At 43.3% G+C, this 24,374-nt stretch overlaps 1 protein-coding gene across 1 annotated transcript in view; it reads right to left on the bottom strand.

The window, feature by feature from the left end:
* Positions 1 to 19,095, bottom strand: part of TXLNB (taxilin beta) — a gene marked incomplete at its 3' end in the record, with an annotated part of 28,775 nt that extends 9,680 nt beyond the window's left edge. The window contains exons 1-5 of the mRNA XM_082307316.1: positions 18,667 to 19,095; positions 16,617 to 16,708; positions 12,965 to 13,135; positions 6,105 to 6,299; positions 4,281 to 4,400 (exon numbers count right to left, since the gene is read on the bottom strand). Of these exons, the coding sequence (XP_082163442.1) occupies positions 4,281 to 4,400; positions 6,105 to 6,299; positions 12,965 to 13,135; positions 16,617 to 16,708; positions 18,667 to 19,081 (993 nt within the window). The 5' untranslated portion in view covers positions 19,082 to 19,095. The remainder of the gene's footprint in view (positions 1 to 4,280; positions 4,401 to 6,104; positions 6,300 to 12,964; positions 13,136 to 16,616; positions 16,709 to 18,666) is intronic.
* Positions 19,096 to 24,374: the final 5,279 nt, after the last annotated feature.

Genomic DNA, 24,374 nt, shown 5'->3' with positions numbered 1-24,374 from the left:
AGGTGAGTAGAACCACATGCAGAAAATGTATTTGATCCCTAGTAAAAACTTTTATTCTAACCATTTTGTTGGAAATAACACATGTAAACTACTTGAATACCACCTGGCAAAAGAGCTGAGGGTGCACCCTAAAAATGCTGACTGGACAACATAATGAATGCCCTCCCTGTTTCCAGCTATTTGTGGCACAGAGACTATCTGAATTAGACTTTTTGCATATATACACACACACACACACATATATAAAAGCTCTAGAAAAATACTTCTTCCATCAATTTGGCCTTTTGATTTGGACCCACTGAATTTTTGCCATCTACACTTTCCTTGACAAGAATGTTTTACAGCTCAAGTATGCATTGTATGAAGAAATACCGTATTCTGTTTGTTTTATACTTGCCTCTTGATACTTATTTTGAGAATTTAATTTGATGTTTGGTTCCATGGAGGTAAGTCAAATTCTTGAGTTTAGATCTTGTTGACTAAAATTTCAAATAGGTTGTGTCATAGCCAGTAAAAAGAGATGGTATGAGTAGGCCTGGGTTAAATGAGCATCAGTTCATGCATTTGTTTGCTTGGGAGAAGAAATGTGTGTTTTACACACACACAAAAATAATGAATTTTCTTTTAAGTTTCGATGAAATCTGGATTTTTATGTTTCATGTTTCTTCAATATCTACTTGTTTGGGTTTTGTTTTTGTTTTGGTCTTTTTGTTTGTTTGGTTGGTTTTTTTTAGGAATTATAGGGTATCTGGTTTGAATGATTTAATGAAAAGTGCTTTGAAAACCTTCAGAGCTACCCAGTCTCTAGGCCAGTCATTACTTCCAAGAACTGGGCTTTTATCTGTATTGCTTAAATCTCAGCTAGGGTTACCTTCATACCCAGTGTGCCTGGGATAATGAAAATGTCCCAGCTCCTGCACCATGTCTTCTGTCATGGCGTAAGAGATGGACAGAGAAGGCAAAGAAATGTTGCTTCTTTTGTCTGTTAATGAAATCCTCCTGTCTTATTGACCCACATAGCTTCTGCAGCCAGTAAAAATCCAAGAGTTAATAAACTCTTCTGTAATGGAAGCAAGGCACAGAGATGCTCGCTCAAATTAGTAAGCACTCTTATGCAGCCTGAGGTCACCCGCAAACACCAAGCTGGGAGAAAACAAATCAGGAGAACTGATACATTTATTAATAGGCTATGAAGTGGTAACAAGGAGGCTGAAGTATAAAGAAATGAATAAATATTTCATGTGGTGTTTACAAAGCAACACTTCAGTGAAGTGTGGTGATGTTACACTGTATTATTAGAGCTATGATAGCTGCTGGAGGCCCAGACAGTCACATCATGCTCAGGACTAAAAGAGCTGGTCCCCAAGAACATACATTCCCATTTAATGACATGGATCTAGGGAATGGCTTAGTGAAAATTAAGCTTCCCTTTTTGCTGCCAGACTGCATATTGCAATTACGTAGAAATCTGATCAATACCTTCCAGTCATATACTTGAAAGCCACAGAGGCTTTAAACTGCAATTAATTGCACATCAAAGTTTGTACCACAAGTGCTAAAAATGTATGGTATGGGGAGGAAGTCCAAGTAGCTTTGACCAGTTATAGGATGATAGTAAAATTGCATCCTTAGGTAAAGTTGACCCTTTGGGAAGGCCACACAGTATGAGCCGTTGCTCCTTATATAGGGAATCACATTCTTAGTTGCACATGTAGAGTGAATTGTGCAAGCAATGAGATGACCTGCCTATTGAGATGTGATGTACAGAGGCTGCAGGAGGGAACATCTCTCCTTGTCTGAGATAAAGAAGTTTTGTATAGGGGCAAAGATTCCTACATGGAAGAACTGCATAGGAAGACATCAAAGTTAGCCTTCAAGGAGTAATAAAATAGATAAAAGAATGCCCGAAAAAATTCATTTAAAGACATTTTCAAAATCCTGCAGCAAAAATCATACACAGTGATGTAAAATATGGTATGGAGAGAACTGGCATATAGTTCTAAAAGCCTTTCCCTCAAATGACAGGATGCTGAAATGCAGTAAGGCTCTGACTTTGCACATTACTGAGCTGGGGAAAGATACAGCTAAAGGAGAGGACTCCATCGAAACCACCTTGATTTCATACATACTTATATACCCATTACTCCTACAGACACTAGCACAATAGCTGGGTGGGTGGGACTAAGAGCTCAGGAATATGATTGAGGTGGGAGACAAGTGTAGGCCAGCTCTCTGGGTGCTGGGCTACCTGTGACAAATCACGACATGCTAATTGCGCCTTGACTCATTGCATGGCTTTTGGCTGGTCACTTAAGTTCTTCAGCTAAATCTACCTTGCTCTGAGGTGAGTCATACATCACCAGCCTACCTCAAAGGCAGGGGTTTTGAGCATTGGCTTGGACAGTGTGAAAATTATTCTTTGCATATGGTGCATTTCATTATACACCCACTACTTAAAGACTTTGTAGCTTGTTTTCAAACCTGTTATTTCATAGGTGCTAGTCATACATACAGCAAAGCCACAAAGAAAATCTCCCACTCTCAAATGTAGATGGTGATAACTTTCACTGCTATAAAAGAAATGAAAATAACAAAACTGTGCATACCAGTTCTGGATAAAATAAATACACAAAGAAGGTTTGACTAGAAACAGGGCCAGTCACAGGCAGCAGGCGACCCCAAAATGCATATTCTGTGAGCCACAGAAAGAAAGGTCATTGATATAAGGCTGTATATGCCACTTTTCCACAGAGCCAATGCCCTGTCTTTCACTCCCCCCCCCCCCACCCCCCCCCCCCAGTATCTGGAATCTGTTACTCAGTAGCAAAACTCCCAGTGACTGCAGTAAAGTAAGCCCAAATTTGCTTTGTCATTGTAAGGGATTTCTAAATGTTCTAAGGGAATATTTAGAAATGTTCCTTGGGGTTTGAATCTTCCAAGAATCGACTGTCATGAATGAAATTTGAGGGTTTGGCTTTACATAGGCCTGACAGTGAAAGGGAAGACTCAGCTGGACCACAAATTGTCATGCAGTGACACACAGATGTGCACACGGAGAAGCCCCAGCTCTTCTTCCCCCTCACTCTTTAGCTGGGAGTAAGGCTGAGCAGGAGTGGGTGTCCCAGCCACAAGATCAGTGCAGAGAAAGAGGATAAATGCTCTTACAGGCAAGTTTTGGTAAGAGGTGTTTGCTGTGTTTCCCTGGTGCTCTACCTACAGGGCTTAGAGCCCCACACTTGCATCCATATTTTATGATACTTTGGCCATGCTTATGCTAATGTATCTGCTTCCAGATACGGAGAGGGGATAAATATCCTCTTTATAGAGCTCTCTCATGCTGCTTCTGAGTTAGCTGGAGGGCTGGTGAAAACTAAAGCTTTCTTCCAGCCGATGAGAGCCTGTCTCTCCCCTTGAGTAGTCTCAGCTGCTGCCACCGCTGAGGAGAGGGACTAGATGTCAGTGTTGAACTCCGATCCTTTGTAGATGTTAGGATTGCTGTGAAAATACCAGGCAGCCTGAGAAAATTATTTTGGTCTGATTGAGTTGCAAAATACGTGAGACCAGGGAGGAGTGTCCTCCTCCCATCCCAGCTGTGCCTGCAGGGGACATCCCTCCTGCTCTTCGCTGTCCTCCTGCTAGAGCTGTCCCCTCCGCCAGGTAGGGAGAAACGGCAGAGGAGGCTGCTGAATGGCCCCAGACCCCTCCTGCCTGGAAGAGGCACTGGCAGACCAATGTGGGGAGGTGAACCTCTGCAAAAGAGAAGGGGAGGCTCCGTCCCAGCAAGCAGCTCCTGTGGCCTCCTCTGCTGGCAAAAGCAGACCCACAGGAGGACATCTGGGGAGGCTCTGAGCCTGGGGGGATACCGGCCTTCAGCCATCGCACTTTAATCCCATGTTCTTGTTCTCATTTCTGATTGTTTAAATGTGCCCATTTATCATGTGGAGAGATGGAGTATCAAATATCAGAGCCATTTGAAAACTAATGGCATCACCTGGCCCAATGTCACGACAAATCAACTGTGTAGTAACGGGTGAGTTAGCTAGAGCAGTCTGTGCTCTAACCTACCGCTCTTGCAGTTTGCTTCAAAAGCTGTAAATGCCAATGAAAGCAGCCTTTCAGGGGCTGTTCCTTTACATCAAGCATTGACAGTAGCAATAAAAACATCTCTGCTACTGTATCCCAGCTCGGACCTGAAGAAGCAATATATTAGTGAAATAGCATGCAGGGCTTGTTTTGGCCTAAAGTTAGATAAAAGACAGACAGATTAGAAGGATAGGTACGTATTCCTTTTCTTTCTGATGTCGCTCCTCGGCTTCCTTCATCATTTCTTGAGACTGCTCCAACTTGGCATCCACCAGTTTCTGTTGAAGTTCTCTGTGCTTAAATATTTTATCCAGGTGCTGTAAGAAAATAAATTCTGCTGAATGTGCAGGTTTAATTGTGTACACAGACCTTCATGCTCATGCATGTACAGCTATATACTGGAATACTCGTAAAAAACATTGCAAAACAGGAAGACTCCCAACCTATTGCAATTACTAAAAACTACACTGCTGATAAGAACAAACTGTACCAGAATTTGCATGGGAAGGGAAACCTGTTTACATTACGTATTTTGATTTATTATAGCAAAAAAAAAAATTAAAAAAAACACTTTAGTATCTTTCCCGTTCTGTGGTCTACGTATGAAGTCATCAGTATAATCCAACATAACTGAAGATCGAATAATTGATCATCAATAATAAATATGCAGGTGACACACTTTTTTGGAGCTGTTAAGTTGCCAGTGGATCTAAGCCACTGTATGGATAAATGTGTAAAGACACATTGCACCTGCAGTACCTGGGAGCATGTGCACAGTTCATATTGTCCTCTCTGTAAATACAAGCCCCCCTACATCACCTTTGCTCTGGTCTCACATGCATAATGTGAGTTTGGAGGGCCTGTGGGGGGATGTGGAGGAGATCAGACCAGATGAACCAGAGGCCTCCTCTGGTCCATAAAATATCTGGCTCCATGGTGACCTTCAGGAGGTAAATGCTGCTGATAGCCCTCTTCACTCTTGCTTCATTTAGATAAAATTCACAGGAGCAAATACTCTGAGCACATCCCTCTGCTTTACATTTTCTTCTCATAGAAACCACAAGGCAGGAACATCCATTTCCTTCATTCAGCTTAAGACTTCATATATGATGCAACAGATTCGGAAATGCATGTATTGAATCGGGCATTCCAGATTGTAAGGAAAGATTACTTATGTTTTATTCAGTAAGATAATGTTGTCTGGTTGCACTGAGGCTCATAACAAATGTATTTAGAAGCAATAAAAAGACCCATTGTGATATTTGTTAGTGTTTGTCATAAAATGAAAAAAAAGAGCAGGTAGTTTGGCATTTTACCGTTGAGGTTTTTTTGTGTCAAAATTTTCTGACCAACTCTAATGTCTACAGAAAGAATAATTTCCCATCTGTCTATTATCTGCTAGATCTTATGGTGAGCATTGTGCCTGCAAAGAAGAATCTATTCCAATGCAAAGGGCCTCCTTTATCTGTCTTCTTAATTTTCTGCTTCTGGGGAAAGGTCAAAGCATTTACATCAGAGCCCTTCTCAGCAACCTCTGTCTAGAGGGAACAAAAGTATATTCGGCATCACCAGCAGAGCAGGCTGTCCAAAAAGATGGGAGCTGGGAGGTGCTCGGTGGGGACTTGGAGGGGGAAGCAGGAAAGGGGTGCTGGGGGGGTCCCCTGGGATTTGTGGGAGCTGTGAGCGGGCCGGGGGGCAGTTTAGCAGGCAGCTGGCACACCTTGCTGCTTCGGCACCTCAGCCCCGCTCCCCACGGTGGCAAGGCTGCTGTGGGTGCCGCAGGCAGGGTGCTGGCCCAAGCAACTCTTTGCCTGCAGAGTTTGCCAGGCGGAGTCTGGCGGGCTCGCTGCATGCATCGTCCCGCTCAGATGGCAAAGCGTGGTGGGGGCTACCCTCGTTACCTCCATGAGACACCCGAACGATAGCCAGCGGGGAGGACAGGCTGGCAATGCTTTCTGCTTTCCCCCAGGGAAGCTGGGTTTGCTGCCTGTCCCTGCAGGCAGCCAGGGCATTGCTCTCACCTCTTCCCGCAGCTCGTACTGGTCAATGATGCTTTTCAGCTTCTCTGCCAGCTCCGTGTTCTCCTGGCAGAGCTTCATGTTCCTCTCACTTTGCTGCTCGATCTGAGCCTGGATTTCACTCAGCGTGCCCTGGAAATGATTAGTTATTTCTTTCCTCTTCTCATCTTCCTCCCGTGCCCGCTGAATTGTTTCCTCCTGTTGTTAAATGGGAGAGAACGCAGTCATGCAAGAAAGACGCATAATAAGCGGTTCCAGAAAGATACTGTTTCAGAGTAGCATAAGGCTTCCCTTTGAAGGATTATACATGTTTGCATTCCTCTTTGGAGATTTTCTTGCTTTCATCTGCTCCAGCATTAGGCATGATCCTAAATTTACAGAGCAAATTACACAGTGGCCTTGAAAAAATTAGGGAACTAAGAATTTGCATTTATAAAGATGGATGTAGAGCAGAGTTTCAGATCAAAGCAAGCCTGGAAAAGGGGACATACATGCACGTCTTGATTCATGATACTGCAGCACAGCTTTTGCTTTGGAAGAAGATATTTAGTGGAAGTAGTCAAAAGCTCTTTTATCAAAATTCTTTATGATTGAATTAAAAAATCACCCTTTAAAATGCCTCCTTTTAACTAGGAATCCTCATATCAAATTTATGGTCTTTGGGATTTTCATTTTTAAGGGAAATCCATCACCTTCTGTAGAATCCCTCCCAATTCCTCAGTTTTCCTTCCCTAAGTTTTTAACTGACACCAACATTTGCACTAATTTATTAAGTGGTGGAATCAAGGAAAGTTTGTGGGCTGTTTCTTACAGACTTAAAGCAGAGAATCAGAATTTTGCCTGGAGAAAGATCGATGGATTTTTTATTTTTTACCAATTATTGAAATGCTGTTTTGGATTTGTTTATACAAGAGACAATGCAGAAAGAATCTAGATTCATTGCTTTCGATCCAGAAATACAGACTATTTTTATTCCCTACTCATTTGCTTCCAGGGCAGTCTGCCCTTCTGGGGAATGTAATCCTGATGTACAGTGGCTAGGACCATATCTGCTGTAGTTACAAATCATGCCAGAACCATGTTAAGAATCCACTCCACAGCATGCAAATAGCATACTCTAATAAGGTTTCAACTAGCATAGTCATTTACATAAAAATGTCTGATAACACTGCATATGGATATTTTCTATAAAATATACTTGAACAAAGCCTTAGCTGACTCTAATGAAGTATAATTTATATCATGAATGTGACATAAAACGTGTTGATTCAGGCCCTACTCTTAAAGTAAGATGAATACCAAACGACCCAGTTTCTACTTAGCATGCACAACACAAGCCTGATCTTGGACACCTGCTGTTCAAGGTAGGGGATGCTTGTCCTTTGCTGACCGGGGAGTGATAGAGGTGACAACGCCTTGGATGACGGGAGGAAAGTATTGGAGCCATTAGTGCTAATAATACCATAGTGCACAGAAATCACCATGAAGCCCTGCCGTGCTCTGCAGTTTACATAAGAACGTGTGTGCGTACTCACAGAGTAAAACAGAGTGTGAGCCCAGAAGGACTCTTGCTCCTAAGAGGAAGAAAGAATTTCAGGTGGAGCTGGGCAAATGACTTGGGGGGGGGGGGGGCGGGGTGTCCTGGTTCAGTACCTGGGTTGGAAATTGGACACACACAAAATTTGCAGCAAGATGAAAGAGAAGCTCTCTAATTTTTTTTTTTTTTTAATTGGTGAGAATGATTTTGAGTTAGCCTGAAACATTTTGCTTGACCAGAAATTTAGCTGTGTTCTGTTTGTTGTTACTTTTTGTTTAACTCTTTTTAGGACAATTTTGAAACAGAAATGCTGTTCCAAAGTAAAGTTTAAAATGCTACTCAGAAGGTGTTTTAAATCAACTGCTTTAGCATTCCCCAAATTAAACATTTAATTTTCTTTTGAAAGGGGATGTTTACAATGTCATCCTTTTTATTTTTCTTTGAAACTTTGGCAAATTTAACTTGAATTTCTAGACAGTTTTGGTCGAGTCAGAACTCCATTTTACCTCCAATAATACACTGTTTAAAAAACTGCTCATGCCTCTTTGTTCTCCATTGTATAGGTGCAGCCCTGAGCAGGGAGAAGAGTGACCAGGTGCTTTCACTTCAAGAAGTCAAAGACAGAGTGAGAAATTGAACTTGCATGTCTGGAGTCCTATTTCTATGGCTTCAAAACATCCTTCCTCAAAAATACTTTATTGTTTCAGTGGACCAAATGGTGTTATAGCACATCACTGCTGTGATTTAAAGCTCTCTGGAGTAATAAATCCAGCTGAATATAAAACAAACAATTGGTGGATTGTGCGTAAGTCACACTGCACAGTTCTGTTACAAGGTGAAACGAGACGTCCTGAGAGTAGCAATCATGAAAATGTAAAAAAAGAAAACGTGCATGTGTTACTCAGAGGATCTTATTTCCTGCTCATCCTCTCTTCTGAAGTAAAATAATTATACAGAGCACAGAGACAATACAAAGATTCATGGTTAAAGACACTGAGCCAGGAAGCATTTAGTTGCAGGGCACAATATTTCTTTTGACATCTTCTGCTTCGGAGAAAAAGATACATGAGGAGGATATTTGCCTGGGGGGCTGGGGTGTGTCCCAGAGAGCTCCTCATAATACGGCAGTGATTTGTTAAATCCTTGATATCCCAGTTACAGATTAAGGGTGGGTGTGGGTGAGAGGAGCTGGCTGAGCAGAAAGGCGGGTGTGTGGCTACGGCACTGCGCAGAGACCTGCAGGCATTGCCTCTTGCCTGCCCCGAGGAAACAAACCCCTCTGTGCCTCAAGGCTCTGCCCTGCCATCGAGCTGGCCGCGACGCTGCCAGTGCCCAGCTGACAGTAGGCTGGTGCCTGGTCCCTAAGGTAATATGGTTTCAATCTTGAAGTGCTACTGATAATACCATGGGAACAGTGATGGGTCTTTGGAGGTGTCTGCATTAAACCTGAGCCCTTACTAGCTGTGAAAGCCTATGGCTGAGGCTGCACCTGCACTGGAGCCAGGGAGGGGGCTGGATGCCCATGGTGCCACCAGCAGAGCCCTGCTTCCCTGCCAGCTCTGCTCCGGGGCTGCGAGGTTGGCTCTTCTTCACCCACCTCGCCTGGGCAGGCACAGTCTGGCAAACCCTCAAACCATCAGCATGACCCAGGCTTTATTATCACAATGATACAGCCCCAACCCTTTGCTTATACCTGTCCCCGTAACCTGAGAATACACTTTTTTTCCAAGAGGTTCCTTAGTCCTTCCCATTTTAAGATCCCATAATGTAAAATAAGATCCTTAAGTTTTGTCCCTAATTGGAGGCTTGAAGACTGATTTATGCTTTGTGTTACTGATGTTACAGCTGAAGTAGCTGTGCAGAGTGCAGAGCTCCTGGCTTGCTTGGTTGTAGGGAGCAGAGCAGAGGGTGTTTGGGGTGGTGACTTCTCAGCATCATCATGGTTAATTCATAACATGTAAAGCACGCTAGGCCTTGCCAGCTGCTTCACTCTGTGCTTATTCTTTAATAGTTTTAAATTAAGTGTTCAGTTTTAGTGAGAAAAATAAAGCATTGTAAATTCTTTTTAGATTTCCAGTTGTGGAAGACTAAAGTCCAGCCATAAACTGTTGTTCCTCTGCCCTTTCTTAACCTTTGTGCTCCATATCTACCCTATCAAAGATATATTCTTGTGTCCTACTGCAACACTGATATCACTCCCCTGTTTTACTGCTAAAAATGTAAGAATGCATTGAGTAAAACCTTTTAAAATTAAGACAAGGGTATTTTGCAGTTTGGGATTTATCACCGGAATGTGAGATAATTTGCAAATATAAGGGCAGGATTGTCTCTGGTCCTCCTCTCTCTCTCTGGGGCAAGTCAAGAAGACTGTTGGTCTGCTGAAGCCATATCAGCCGAGACGATATGAGCGTGGACTCCTCATTGTCAACTATCCGTTCTCCTCACTCCCAGGCAGCACGGTCTAAGCCTCAAAGTCTGCAGTTTGGAGCTGAGCCTGCAATTGAAGCTGTTGACTGTTGCAACATTTGTATGAAAGTCATTGCTTAATGCCCGGTAGCAGGAAGGACAAGGGACCTGAGATGTTCAAGTCACTACAAGATGCTAAGTAGCCACCAAACTGCCAGATAACTGGCAGAACATGAACACGATGCAGAGAAATGAGTCGCTGCTGGTCTTAGCAGAGCTACTCTCTATTGCAGTGGGAACACACTCTGCTATTTCACGAACATTTATTATGCTTTTCTTGGAGGGAGAATTTAACATCTGTTTTCTGCTGTGAAGTGTAACTGCAAGGAAATAATCTGAATAGCTGGACTGTAAGTAAGTAAAATTTTGAGGTCAGAATCCAATACTAACCAGAAATTTTTCTTCTCTACTCTGCACTGTGGATTTTCAGCACAGCACCGCATTGCATATTCATCACCACTTGGCTGCACCGATCTCCACTTAATGGGAATTCCACATACCAGATGAGTGAAGACGACATTTACATGACGTGATGTGCATATAATGTACCACATGGCAAGTCAGAGGAGGTTCATGATCTGGACAGGCCAGGTTTCTCCTTTGCTCTTGAAATGACACAATCTCCTACAGTTTTTATTTTCCATGCTTTGGAATATAATCAGAAGTGCTAAACCCAAGTGCTAAAAAATTATGAATCAGCTTCTCTGTCCTGCCAAAACCAAAATAAAAATGACTTAAGCAGGAGATTTTGAAAATAACATTTGATGGATTCTCCTGTTTTGGGCCCTCTCAGTACAGTCATAAGTGAAAGAAAATTGCACTCATTTAAATAAACAGAAGATGAGATTCTGGAGATTCACAGATGTCCAGGAGCTAAAGCTTAAAGGCAAATATTCCAAGAATTATGTTAACATTCTTAGAGAGACAAAACTCATACAGATATTGAATACCTTTGTTTATTAATTTAATCCTCATGCATTCTGCAAGTATATTTTGTCTTACTGCCTTGTTTAACTTTGTTGTTTTTACACTGAAAGCCCAGCAACCAGAGGAAAGCTAGTACTCTGGGTTTCTTAAAAGGTCTCCAAATTCTTAGAAAGATGTGGCCAAAATTTGAACACTTCTTCCTGCTACAAGATCAGCTCAGGTACCTTCCCTGGCTCACCTGGCATAGGTACAGGATAAAAATCAGAACAGAGTCTGAAATTGATAGGTTTATTTAGGGGACCTAGTCCCAAAGTAAAACAGTCCAACAAGTGGAAAGATGTTGGAAAGAGACTTTCCTAAATGTAAAGATGAAATGTGTAATGAAGTATTTATATGCAAAGAGAAAGGAAAAACCATGCTCTCTAATATTGACATTAATAAGCATATGATAGCTGGGAAATTCAACAAAACCTATTCCAAATACATTTTCTCAATAGAATTCATTTTTTCCTCTAGCTCAGTTTCTGCTTATTTGTTCCACTGATATGATTTGTTTTAGAAATCTCAGTTAAGTCTATGCAAAGCACTGTACACTGTACTCTTAAATCACTTTAAAATTGGCTTGTATTTCTGTTGAAAGATTTTGCCCAAAGACGGTCTGGTAAATCAGTGTGGATCAATATTGAATAGCTCAATATGCACCAGGTTTGGTACAAATGACAGGCACAAATTTAATTGACACTACCAGTTTTGCGCTACTATAACTGAGCACACAGAGATTTGCTTCTAGTTTTCTTAACTGTCTGTTAAACTGCTTTTGTCCTTCTACTAGTGCACAGTTTGAGTTTATATGTGGCCTTTCTCCCTTGCAGCTATATTCTTACCAACGTACAATGAAAGTCAGAGCTAGACCCTGAAGGCCCACTCTTGAGCTGGTGGAAATGAATGAAAATCCGTTACAGTTTATAGAGGTTATATCAGGTGAAATTTTTGCTGCTGAGAATTCATATGTGTAATTCTATACATAACTATAACCCCATAAAGAAGGATTTTGAATAGATCAAAGCAGAGGCTTTTTGTATAATAATAACACCACCATCACTAACGTACTCAGAAAAAAAGGAGGATCACAACAGAAATATACTTCTTAAACCTAAAATTTTTCAAGAAGCGTAATCATATTATAAATTTCACATTTAAATTTTGTGATGCACCAAGCAATAGGCAGACATGGTATATGGATCCCAGCCTATTGACACTCCTGAAAATTTCCTTTTTGAACTGATGCTTGTGACTTCCACAAACAGTGTTGGCATTCTTCCTGTCATTCTTCCTGGCAAATGTCCTAGAGTCCCCTGGAGCAAAGCTGGTGTTCCTATTATTCTGGCTATGCACATGCATTCGCATCTGCAGCCTTAGGGACCTGGGAAGACATGTTCTGGATGAGCTGCCTGCTCCAGCTCAGCCCTGGCTTGCTGTTCCCAGGATGGGGACGTGTGCCTGTGCCACCCCCTCTCCAGTTTCAGCCATGGTTGAAGCTGGGCTGAGAGCTGGAGCAACAGGGACACTTCTCACAGCCCAGCCTTGTGCTGGGTGACTGGCCTGGCTGGGGGGCAGAGTGCAACCTGCCATGCCAAATTCGGCAGAGCTGGTCTGTTGGCACCACTGTTTTTTCCTGTGCTGAGCTTCCTGCTAACGTAAGAAGGCCTTACAGCTAATGTGGGCGAACTCAATGCTCCAAAGCACTTGGATATTTCCAAACGAGGAGTAAAGGGGTCTTGGTATACTGGCCTCAAGATTAGAGCGTATATATAATTATATGTTTCACATGCAGAGGCAAAGGTCCCTTTGATTTGGTACTAGAGCAAGACGGGAAGGCATCAGCATCTTCTTCCCCCCCACTGCCAGATACCTTTATAAGGCCACCACTCACCTTGAGGTTTTTGTTGTGCCTCTGGAGCTCCCGGCACAGGCTCTCAAGCTTGCTGCGGGCGAGGATGGCTCTGCTGTGCTCACTTTGCAGCTGGTCCTTCTCCTTGGTGATCTGGGCCTGCCTCTTCTGCAAGTACTTGAGCTTTTTCTGCTCAGCACGATGTTCTTCAAGCTGGGCAGGGAACGGGGATTAAAACAAATTGAAGAGGAAAAGGAAAGAAAAGAAAATGAGCTTTTTTGCTTTCAGGAAAGTATTCACACTTTATTAACCTCTTAGGAAATGTTTTGTATTTATCAGCGCTAATGGAAGAGGAGCGAGCGACCTGGAGGGAGTCCCAAGCCTGCTCGTTGCAACAGTCCCAAGTGTAATGTAGTGTGGGTGAGTAAACATAATTCTTAATACTCGCCACACCATTTCAGCCCTTCCTTCTTTGGTTTGAATTTCTTTGAAGGGCAGCTGTGAGGTTTTATTTTTGTTTCAACATTAGGAGCTGGAGCAGCTGGTAGCACTTTATGTGGTGAGATTTCTCCAGATCATAAGATAACGCAACAGTTGCTCGTTCTGTTTTGTGGCTTCCTAAAAAAGAAGTGGCTTCCTAGATACCCAGGAACCTGCTGGAAAAAACAACAGCAAAAGAGGTGCTGGAGACCAGGGATGCCGTCTGTGTGGGGGGCTTTGCTGCTGATGGAGGAGAATGCTTTTCAGGGAAGAGTTCCCCAAAACGACGCGGGGGCACCTCCTCTTGTCAGGCTCCTCTTGCCCGCAGGCACATGTGGGACTGTCTATCAATCAGTTGTGTTTCTGGAGGTCCCATCATCAATGGGGGTGGGTTGCAGGGAATCAAACCTCTTTCAGGCTCTTCAGATCCATGTAATCACTGAAGAAAATATGGACAGTCCCTGACGTTCACTTGGGAACCTACCGTTCCTGTGGGTGCGTGGCTCCTGCCTTCCCTAGAGGGCTGGGGGCGAGGAGGGCGTATCTGGAGGGGGGACGCAGGGCAGCAACAGAATAGCAGTTCCCACAACAACTGGTCATTTCTTCTGGCACGTGCTTATTACTGGCTGTTTTGAAAAAACTTCCTGCACTGCACATTAACACCATAACAGACATGTCAAAGCAGCATTTCACCCCTGAAGCTTTTAAAACATTTCCTCTCCCGTTCCAATGCACAGCAACCCTCCTCACTGTATTACAGGCGTGCATACATTGTAAGACATTTCTGAAGTCCGGATGTTTTCTGGTTGAAAAACAGCAGCACATGACCTACCATGTGCAAACCTTAATAATAATAGTTGCTATTAAGATTACATTATCTAATAATATGGTACCACTAGTATCAATTATTAACCCCAGGATGACTGGGAGAGTCTGTGAGTGCAGGGGAATGATGTGCAGCACAAACAAGACAGTCAACAGGCATCGTATTTTACACTTTCTCTGCCTGAGGATCTGTTTTCTGCAGATGTTCTGTAATTTATGCTTACAGTACAGAGCTCTGTGTATTATCAATCAAACCACAGCTAGGCATACCACAAAACAATGCAATCACCAGCTTGGAGCATATTTACACTTTATGCTCAACTTTCAGCACGTGTATTGAGTGTTTTTACCCTAGCAGATCAGAATAGGGGCTTTTGCATCAAATCAAGCTGCACTAGCTGAAATAATTTTTCTAGTATTGTAGGGAAAAAATAGCCTCTCTGTAATTAAGGCTGCGATTTGTTTTCCTTTATAAGCTTGATTTTGGCCCCTTCCCCTTCCCTTTTAAAAACATAAAAAAAGTTCTTTTTGCTTCACATTTTGCATGCGCAGCCTGTGCTGAGCGGATAATGATTTATCCAAATTTTAGATGATTCACTCAAGCTGTTCTTGAGATAGGGGGCTTAGAATAAAATACGTCTTAATCATGGTATGAGAAATTTTCCAAGCATTATTTCTGCTCTTTTTTCCCCTAAAAAGGACTTGTGCTAGAAACCTGTATCTCAAAGTTCTCAGGAATGTCTAAGACATGTTGTTACTTCTGCACTGAAGAAGGGAATTCACTGCTAAATAGGAATGACAAAAGGGCCACCAATGATAAATTTTTAAGAATAATGAATGAAATATTAGCTAAAATTAACTACAAATAGAAGGAATTCTGATTTTGGAAGTCTGACCTAGAGAGATAAACCCTCAAGTTAGGAAAAAAAGTGTTATCTTGACCCCACTGCAGACAATGACAACATATTTATTTGTTAGTGTGTAGTTCTTGCACCCAGCACTTGTGAGACCCTCAGGACCTCTGAAAATAAACTGGTCACAAGCAACTCTGCAACAGCCATTTGTAGGCAAAAGCTAAAATACAGCACAGTCTGCTTTACTAAGCCCAACCACTCTGCCTACAGCAGTATTAGTGAATAAAATGTTTTCTGATGGCGAGTAGCGTGGTGCGGCTTGTGCCACGCTACGCTGTCTTGGCTATGCTGTCTTCCTCCCATGTCCCCGCAGGCACGGCTTCCTTCACACCAGCCCATGCCCTTCCCTGATGCCTTCCATTTTCTGGTGTACCCGTCACTATAGACTGTGCCAGGGTATGTGCTAACAGTTTAATAGCAGTGTAAGGCTTTCTCCAACAAACTTTTAGCGTATTTATTAAATAATTTATTTTAGTGACATTGCACAGGATGTCAAAAACAAATGTGCAGTGTTTTTGTTTTAGCACCTTTCTCCTGGATGTGTTAGTGGCAATATCGCCCCTGTTTTATACAGTGCTCCAATGATGCTTGAATGCAGTGGAGAGTAGAGGAAGAAGATGACCTATTTCAGCAAATCTGTGGGCATGAAGTCCCTTTAAGCACAATCTAAACCATAAACCACCTGAGCCCAATTTATTAAATCAGAGGATTTTACATGAAAAAAGGGAAAGTTGAACTTCACATTATGATGAGATGTGGACAAATCTGTGCATAAAGCCAATTATAAAGTCAATGTTCTGCTTGGCACATTTTTCAGTACTCTACAAACTGTAAAATGCTGCAGCCTTTCCATCTGTAAGATTTCCACAGTTTATGGCCATAGGGCCCTTTAACTACTTATACTTTGTCTGAAAATAACTCATCATAAGTGTGGAAAGAACAGAGTCAGGTAGCTGGTGTTGGTACAGGGGTGACATTATGGTGGCAGGGCCTTTGACTCTTCATTTCACTATGTTGTGGTTTCTCTCCCAATTAGCCTCAGTTCTCTATTTTCTGATTTTCTGCTTCCTAACATTTTATACTAAGCCCTGTATTATTTTCATTTTGATTAAATCACTGATACATAATTTAAAGCAACACCTGCATACAGAGGCACGCAAAACTCCTTGCAGAAGGGGAAGGCAGGAGCCTAGACACTAGTCTCCAGTGTGGGTTGGTTTGGTAGATTTACCTTCAAGTACAAATATTCTGCCTCATCAACTTTTGAACCCAAAGTCCAGCTTGTTTTCCTCACTTTTTACTTTCTTCCTCCTTCTCACACATAATCGATTATTTAACCCTGAGAATTATTTTGGGATTCACTTAACAGGACAGATGCTACTACTACATGAGGTTTGACCATGCTGCATGGCATATGGTTTTTATACCTTCCCATATAGACAGTTTGCACAGAAGAGAACCAATGCTGTACTAACCAGCTCAGCATACTTCTTAAATAGCAGGTCCAGCTTCTCCTCTGCAGTATTTAGTTTGTTCAAGCTTTGCATCAGTAGGGTGGCTTCCTTCCCTTAAAAAAAGAAGCAGAGATTTGATGGTAGAGGTAGTTTGTAGCTAATGTACTGTTATGAAATTGGTTGTTTGATGCATGAATCCATAAAAACTCAGGGAGAAATGAGAAATTTTGGAAGGAAAGGAATAATTTTGCTATGAATTCCTGTTGGATTTTCTCCCCACAAGAGCAAACATGCTTGAATTTTCTTCCATTTCAGCCTTCAGTAATGTGCTGTCTTCTAGCAAAAGCACTGGCTGTGAAATACTTTTGTTCTGAATAATCTGATTTTCATTTAATGTTTTCGTAACATGACTGGGTCACATATATGGCATGTTTGACTGAAATAGGATGGAAAGGGCCTGGACTCCAAAGGCACAGAAACCAGATCTCTTTGCAGGCAAAAACTGATCAAAGCTGGTGTACTCAGTTCCTATGCTGCTCAACCCATACAAGACATAAGGAAAATTAAGTTAGGTACGGAGACTATGGTGTGGATGGAAACAATACGAGAGAGCAGCAGGTAATGCCAGCCAGGTCTGGGCTACATGATAGTGGTGTAAATCAGTTCCCTGGCTTGGTGAAGAGAGTGTGGATACCAGAGACAGTCTAATAACTATCTGGGCATGCATAGCCAAATCACTGCATAGATATTTACGTATCGCTTCTCTTCTGATACCTCTTGGCATTCATTTCAGCACTGAGTATGAGCTGGAGCTTGAACACCGCTTGTTCATCAAATACAAAATGTCCCTGGCATCCCTGGAGATAAGGATGGCTGTGGTGCCAGGGGCTTGGCTGTGCTTTTCCAAATGCTCCTCTTACCCAAGGCTGTGAGAGCAAATTTGCTTTCTGCTTTAGGCTGGACTTTCTCTACTTCAAGTCTAGTGCAGTCCAGGAGTACTGCCTGTGGGGAAAATCCACTATTTCACACTAAGTTCTCTCTACAGCACCAGTATAAATAAGTTGAAGAGAGCTAAAATAAAATCCTGGAGTGAAAACTGTTGCAAGTGCAGCTGGAGAACTGTGCTTTGGTAGTGTTTTCACTGGTCTTGGAGAGGTACCAATAACTGCACCAAAGCCAAGGCAATAGAAACTGAGGAACTTTCTTTCTCCTGGACATTCAAGGAATCTGGGGAAAAAAATCCCTGCTCTGTCCTATGCTTAGTCCCTCGTCTGTAAGAACGTCCGACAGTGATTTTTCTATAGGCTTAATCTGCGGTTGGGTTTGGGTTCTCATGCAAAGGAGAGGCCTGAAAATTGTCGGGAGTTAAATGTAGGAAGGGAAAAAAAAATTACGTTTGCTAGGTTGGGATGTGACTACATTGCTCTCTAGTGGCTGCCCAGCAGAAAGGACATACTTTACAAAAACACGCTGAGACTTCTTTCTAGCTCAGCTAAGAGAGCCCTGCCGCGGCCAAGGTGCTCTCAAAGCCCTGTGCTCAGAGAGAATAAGCGTATTGCCTTATTTCATATAGTCCGTGGTGAGTCCAGAGGTCTGCTAGCTGAAAATTAGCCTGGCATGACAGTGAATTTGTTCTGCAGATTCCCACGCCACATAGTAGCACCATTAGCACTGTTACGACCGCTGAGAAGTCATACCCGAGGCAGCAGGGGGAGAAAAAATTTATTGAGGCACAAATGAGAGGCCAGGTTTTCCTTTGTCTAAGAAGCAACTTGCCGCAGTGTGTCATCAGTCTCATAGCTTTGGCTAACTAGTTTGGGTGGCCTGACGGTATATCAGAATTGTGTGATATAATCTTAAACTTTTGTCTTTTTAAAAAGACTAATATCTGATACAGCCTACATGTATCTGTCGGGTGACTGCTGAAAATAATTGTCAGTTAGAGAAAAGTTATAACTGTCACCGTAATTTTCAGTGGTAACTAGAAGGCCCTATCATCCACGGCAGAAGCTTAACATTGGAAAGGACCAGGGAAGTTTTACTTCTGTTCGCAGAAGGGCTGCATAAGTACATAAGTACTTGCCTAGGCCTTTCAGGATTTTCTTCTCCAGCTTTTGCTCCTTGCTGCTGCTGGGCTCCTTTGCTCTGGAAGCATCCCCAGGAGCCAGCTTCTCTTTCTCACTCTCCTCATTTGCATCTTCATACTCCGCATCCTCCACGCTGCCTGGCTCTCCCTTTTCAGGCCTGTCAGTTCCCGCAGCGGCGCTTTCCTTCTCCATCAGGCTTGCAGCAGACCCGTAGGTTTTAATAATGTCCTCCAGCTGCCGGCTCAGCTCCTCCGAGATGTCGCACACGGCTGCTTCGGGCTGGGTGCTGGGCTGCTCCGCGGGGGCTGGAGCGGGGGGCTGCGAGCTGGCGACAGGTTTGTCCCCGCTCTGCCCCTGGATGTCCTGCTGGGGCGAGGTGGGAGACTGGTCATTCTCCATCCTTGGTGCAGTACCTGGCAGCAAACAAACGGAGGGATAATTTAAAAGCGTGCGGAACTAGTCATCTAACTGTTCCCAAAGCTCAGCCAGCACGTGAGTGATTTTTTGTGGAATTCGGGACAGCAGCTCATCTGTTGGCTCTGGCTTGATAAATATGTCACACTTAAATAAACAACCAAGGTGATTTGCCTGCAGAGAGAAAAGCAAATTATACATTTTCCAAGAGGAGAAGCCTGCACAAACCTCATACTTAAAAATCAAAACCTCTTATTTGTGTTGCCAGTGATAACACACGAAATGACGCCCGAGTCATTTATATCACTTCCCTTCCGGAACATACTATTTGCCACCTGTTTACTTTTCTTGATCTGTTTACCCTCAACGCTGGCTACTGATATGGGCAGCTTCACTTCAGAGCTGCATCAGTTTCATTTCCTATTTCTCCCCCGTCGGCACATCTTAAGTCAATAATCACGAAAAAGGAATATTTTAAATGAAACCAGCAAACTGAAAATTGCACTGTGCTCTTGGAGAGCCCAGCGTGGTGCTTGATCTACAAGTGGCCTGGCTTGGTACTGTCACAATAACAGCAAAGAATAAGATAAACAGCTATAAACCACTCTTCTCTCGTACTTGCTGTGTGCTGCTGACAGATTGTTTGACAAAGTACAAATACAGAATAAATCACAGTGAAGTAAAACCGACCGGGCATAACATGGGTTGATTGTCCGTGGTGTTTTCTGAGGTGAATTTCACATAATTTCTTCCCAATTTACAAAGGGAAGCTTTTGTTTCCCATGTCTTTGAGCGGCTGCACTCAGTCAGGCAAATCCCAAGCCCCCGATATGTGCCTGTGTTCCTCCGGAGGCTGCTCCGGCTTGCCCAGGACCTGGCGATGAGGGTGTCAGCGAGACCATCCTGGGCACCTGCTCCCCAGCTCCTGCAAGCTGTGGGCCAGCAGAAACAGCCTCTCTGACTGTGCGCGGCTGGAAAACTCAGTGCAGAGAAGGCTCCTTCCTTCTCAGAGTGCCGGCAGAGCTGCTGTCACTGCGGCGTTGCCCTCACGAGCTGTGGGGTGCACAGCTGGGTCTCGCCCTGCAACTAGCCCCTGCTTCTGCTTGACTACAGACTGTACACTTTATAGCCATAGCTCCTTTCTCTCTCTTTTTCAGGCTGATTTTTTGTTCCTCCCTTTAATGATATAATTTACAATGGTGCCAGTGGGGAACGAAGAGAGGAAAAAGATTGCTTTCTCAGTGCTGTTACAGCATCTGAAGTGGTTGCTTTCTTATTTTTTAAAAGACAACTTGCTTTGAAAACACGGAGCTAACTGGGAAGCATTTTGTTTCCTGTTCAGTTGGCCGTAACATATATCTTCGATGGTGTCTAGATTTCTACAGCTTTTGAAATCATAAACTAACTTGGCCAAAGGCAGTATATGATAAGAGAGATGTAATTTACTGTAATACATCACTTGGTGTTTGTTATTAAACTCTCCCCAGTCAAAGCGATGTTTGGAAGTGCAGTGATGGCCATCGGTAAGGCAATGTTTTTCAAGATTTGATTGTCTAGCTATTTGTCTGGGCTTACAGATAAGATAGTCAAATATTATGGTTTATCATCTCTCAAGTAATTAATTGTGGGCCTATAATCGAAAGCTTTGAGTAGGCTCAGGATGTGCTTGAAAACTGTTAGCTGTAAATCCATGCCCCTGAAGTCCTCCCACAGGTACAACTTGCTAGCAGGAACGGCTTGGGAAGGCAGCTGGACCTGGTCCCACGGACCCTGTCAGACAGACAGACACATCCCACTCTTTCCTTCCTGCTTATGGCATGGTCATTATATCACCGCAAAGTGATTGTAACATTATATCTGTCTGATTGGATTTCATATTGAGTTTAATTTATGTTGAAAGATTAGACCCTACATGTGCAATTTCGGTAAATAATTCCAGATATCACAAATGTTTGTTAGTCTACAGTTTGTGAACTTGTTTTAACCAGAGTTAATTGACTGCCAATTAATTCAAGGTCAGTAAGGTTATTGTAAATGCTAAGCTAGAAGCTCCACAAAATATGTGTTTATTTCTGACATGTTCAGACTAGTGTTTACAATTGTATTCATTAATTTGAGCTAATTGGCAATTGGCGATCAATCAGCTAGAAAACCTAGGAACATCAGCTCTTGTCTAGACAGAAGAGAAGTCTCACAAAGTACATCCCCAATTTAAACTAGCTATTTTTGTACTACGTTCATCACAGAAGGCAAACAGAATCGCTAAATGCTCCATTTCCAAATATGAATTTCCCTTTTGCCTAACTCCCTCTCTTTGTAAGAAGGCACAAGTCGATGTGGTCCTCACTGCACCCCGACTCTCTCCCTTGGCTGCCTCCCAACTCCCAACTGCATCGCTCATGGAGCAGCACCATCCAGCTAAAGGTTTCCTCCTATGTGAATTACTAACCATGCCTGCCAACACAGCAGGCTTTAAATCAACAGTGGCAATCGATTTATGCACAGTGTTTCTCAGTAATAAGGGAAACACACGGGCGAATGAAAGAGAAACTGGATGTTTAGAATCAAGGACACAAAATGTTTAAAAGCTGGTCTCACAGGAAATCTTACCTAACATACATTCCTGGCTAGAAAGGGATTAGTAATAACCAGTCCCTGAAACCATGGCAATTCACATCTGCTAAGGCTCAGGCCACCAGCCTGAGCAGGCAGGAACCACAGAAATACTCAGCAATGAACCTTTAACCCACAGGTGCCCACCTGATGGACCATACTGGGGATCGTATTTACACAGCCAAGTAAATATTTTAATGCTTTATTCCATTCTCCTTCAGGCTAAACCAGAGGTCTGATAACTACTTTCAGCACAAACACAATGCTTGTTAAGACTTCTGCACCTTGTTTTGTATAACGGCTTCCCCAGTGTCACGGAGTTTATATTTAGGGAGACAGGGCAGCTCTCATCTGCTGAGAGCAGCCCACTTACAGCCTTTGATGCTGGGAGATTTTACTGCAGTTGGCCCTGGTCCTCCTCATGCTCCAGCCTGTTTAACCTTGATGTACATCAGGAATTCTTCCTTATCAGGTCATAAAGACCTTCGGTGCCAATCTCAGCAAGACCCAAAGTGTTTACGTTATACGCTATCTTAGATACAGTAATGCCTAAAAATTAGGTGATTGAGCCCAGAAGAGAAATTCCTTCATTCCTCAAGGCATTTTAGACTTGCCCAATTTTAGACTATCCACCTCTTGAGTTTTGCGACTCCTACTACCATTTCTGTTGCCTCCAGGCACCTGAATTTCCAACACGGCCTTATCTTGTTTTATGGCGAGGGGGAAGACTGACTGGTTATCTGACTGAGTCTGATCATTGCGTGTTGTTTACTCTTTTCCTCCTGTGCTCCCAAATCCTGGACCTGTTCCACAACCCTGACATCAGGATCTTTCGAGGCCCTGGTGTTTTGGATGGAAGCTTGATCCCAGACACTTGTGGTTGCTGCCTACAGATAGTCACTCTGGTCCTCCTCTCCTCCAGTGGGAAACACCCCCAATAGCCAGAGGGTGCTACTGCCTCCCCACTGTGGGAGAGGCTTTTCTCCATTCTCCTCCTTCCTCCATTAAAAACTTGGGATAACCCAGAAGAGCAATGGAGCTCCTCAGGGCACAGGTGACCTCCAGTCTCAGATAGAAGGTGACAGACGCTGGTCCCAGGCTGATGCCTTTCTGTACGAGGACCCAGGGCCATGCCTGCGGTCCCACAATGAGACTGGTGCTTGGGGCAGCACCAGTCTGCGGTTGGCCCCAAAGGCACACAACGGGGTTGAGCACATAGCATAGCCACAACTGCGCTCAGAGGCAAGAGAAAAAGGTGTGCTGCTAAGGTCAGTCTGGTAACGCGCTGAGTTTGTTTGTCTCTGACCACGTCCCTTAACATTTCCAATTTATGGCATGATTTGCCTTAGCTGTGCTTTGAAATCAGCCAATACCTCCAAAGTAAAAGGTCAGTCGGCAAGAGCCAGTGCCTGATTTAGCAGAGCTGCAATAGCCATCTTTCTGCTGTTGGGAAAACCGTCCCTGTGCCGGGCGCTGCATCAGCCTGCCTCTCGCACTCCTGGAGCAGACCCTGCTGCCGAGGCACCGTCCCAGCATGAACAAAGCACACACCAAAAACCTCCTCTTCTTTGCTTCTCTGGCAGACTGTCTTGCATACCATTGCAGAGTTTTATTTATCTTTTTTTAAGCAGAGAGCTTCCCATTCCTTCTCATGGGAATTGCTTCTTCCTTCCCTTCTTGCAGCTTGAACTTCTAAAGGGTTTACAAACTGGTCTATATTTAGCTCTTGCCTCCCCATGTATCCAGCAGAAGGACACATGGCACCTGCTCTGCAGCCAGGAGTTATTTTAAGGACTTCTAAAATGGGTAATGGTATTTAGCACTTTATGCTCAAAATTCACATACACACACACAATTCTCTAAAACAAAGTGTTCCATATACTTACATCAGCCAGCATATGCTGATAAAATCTGAATTTTTACCTCGACATAACACTAGATTGAACTATAGTAACACCTCAAAGCAGCATATATTAAACTCTGGAATGGCCCACACTACTGTAGCTCCAATTACTCTCCAGAAAAATACAAGTGCCTTGTTATAGCCTAGACGCTGTCCTATGTATTACTTCAGAAAGCAGTGATGAAATCACCTTTATCAACTACATGCTACATTTGAACAGTTTTATGATTTACACACAATTTTCTTGTGCAAAACTGAACAAAAATTTGGAGACTTCATGGCAGGTTTTCATCAGGCATGGAAAAAAGACTCAGAGACTTTCTGAAGTCCCCTGCCTCACCTCTCATGCGGCACCTGAGTCTTGATCACTTATTGTTGTAGCAAACCAGCCACGGCCCCTAGTCTCGCTGAAAGGCAAGCTCTACCAAAGTCAGCTTAAATTTTTTTTGATCGCTCTTTGAAGAAGCTTTTCTTACTTTCACCAACAGCCTTAGATACTCGCCTGTTTTCCTTACACGTCACACAGTGCCCAGGCTTTTAAGGCTATTCCTAGAAAACGTGGGCTGACAGTCCCAAAGGGAAGTACTTAGATTAAAGTCCGTGTGCCATGGCACCAAGCAGTGACAGCAAGGAAGCTGTTCGTCAGACTTACCGGAGCAAAGAGAAGAGCTGAGCAGAGAAAAAAAGTCAGGCAGAAAGCTCAGACAAGGGCACGCCAGCAACAGGACACTGGTACTGTAATCCTGCCACTGAGGGAAGAGG

This window comes from Platalea leucorodia, assembly GCF_965183815.1.
Source record: "Platalea leucorodia genome assembly, chromosome: 3".
NCBI lineage: Eukaryota > Metazoa > Chordata > Aves > Pelecaniformes > Threskiornithidae > Platalea > Platalea leucorodia.
The sequence above is the reverse complement of the archived record's forward strand: the minus strand, read 5'-3'. Positions and strand labels throughout refer to the sequence as shown.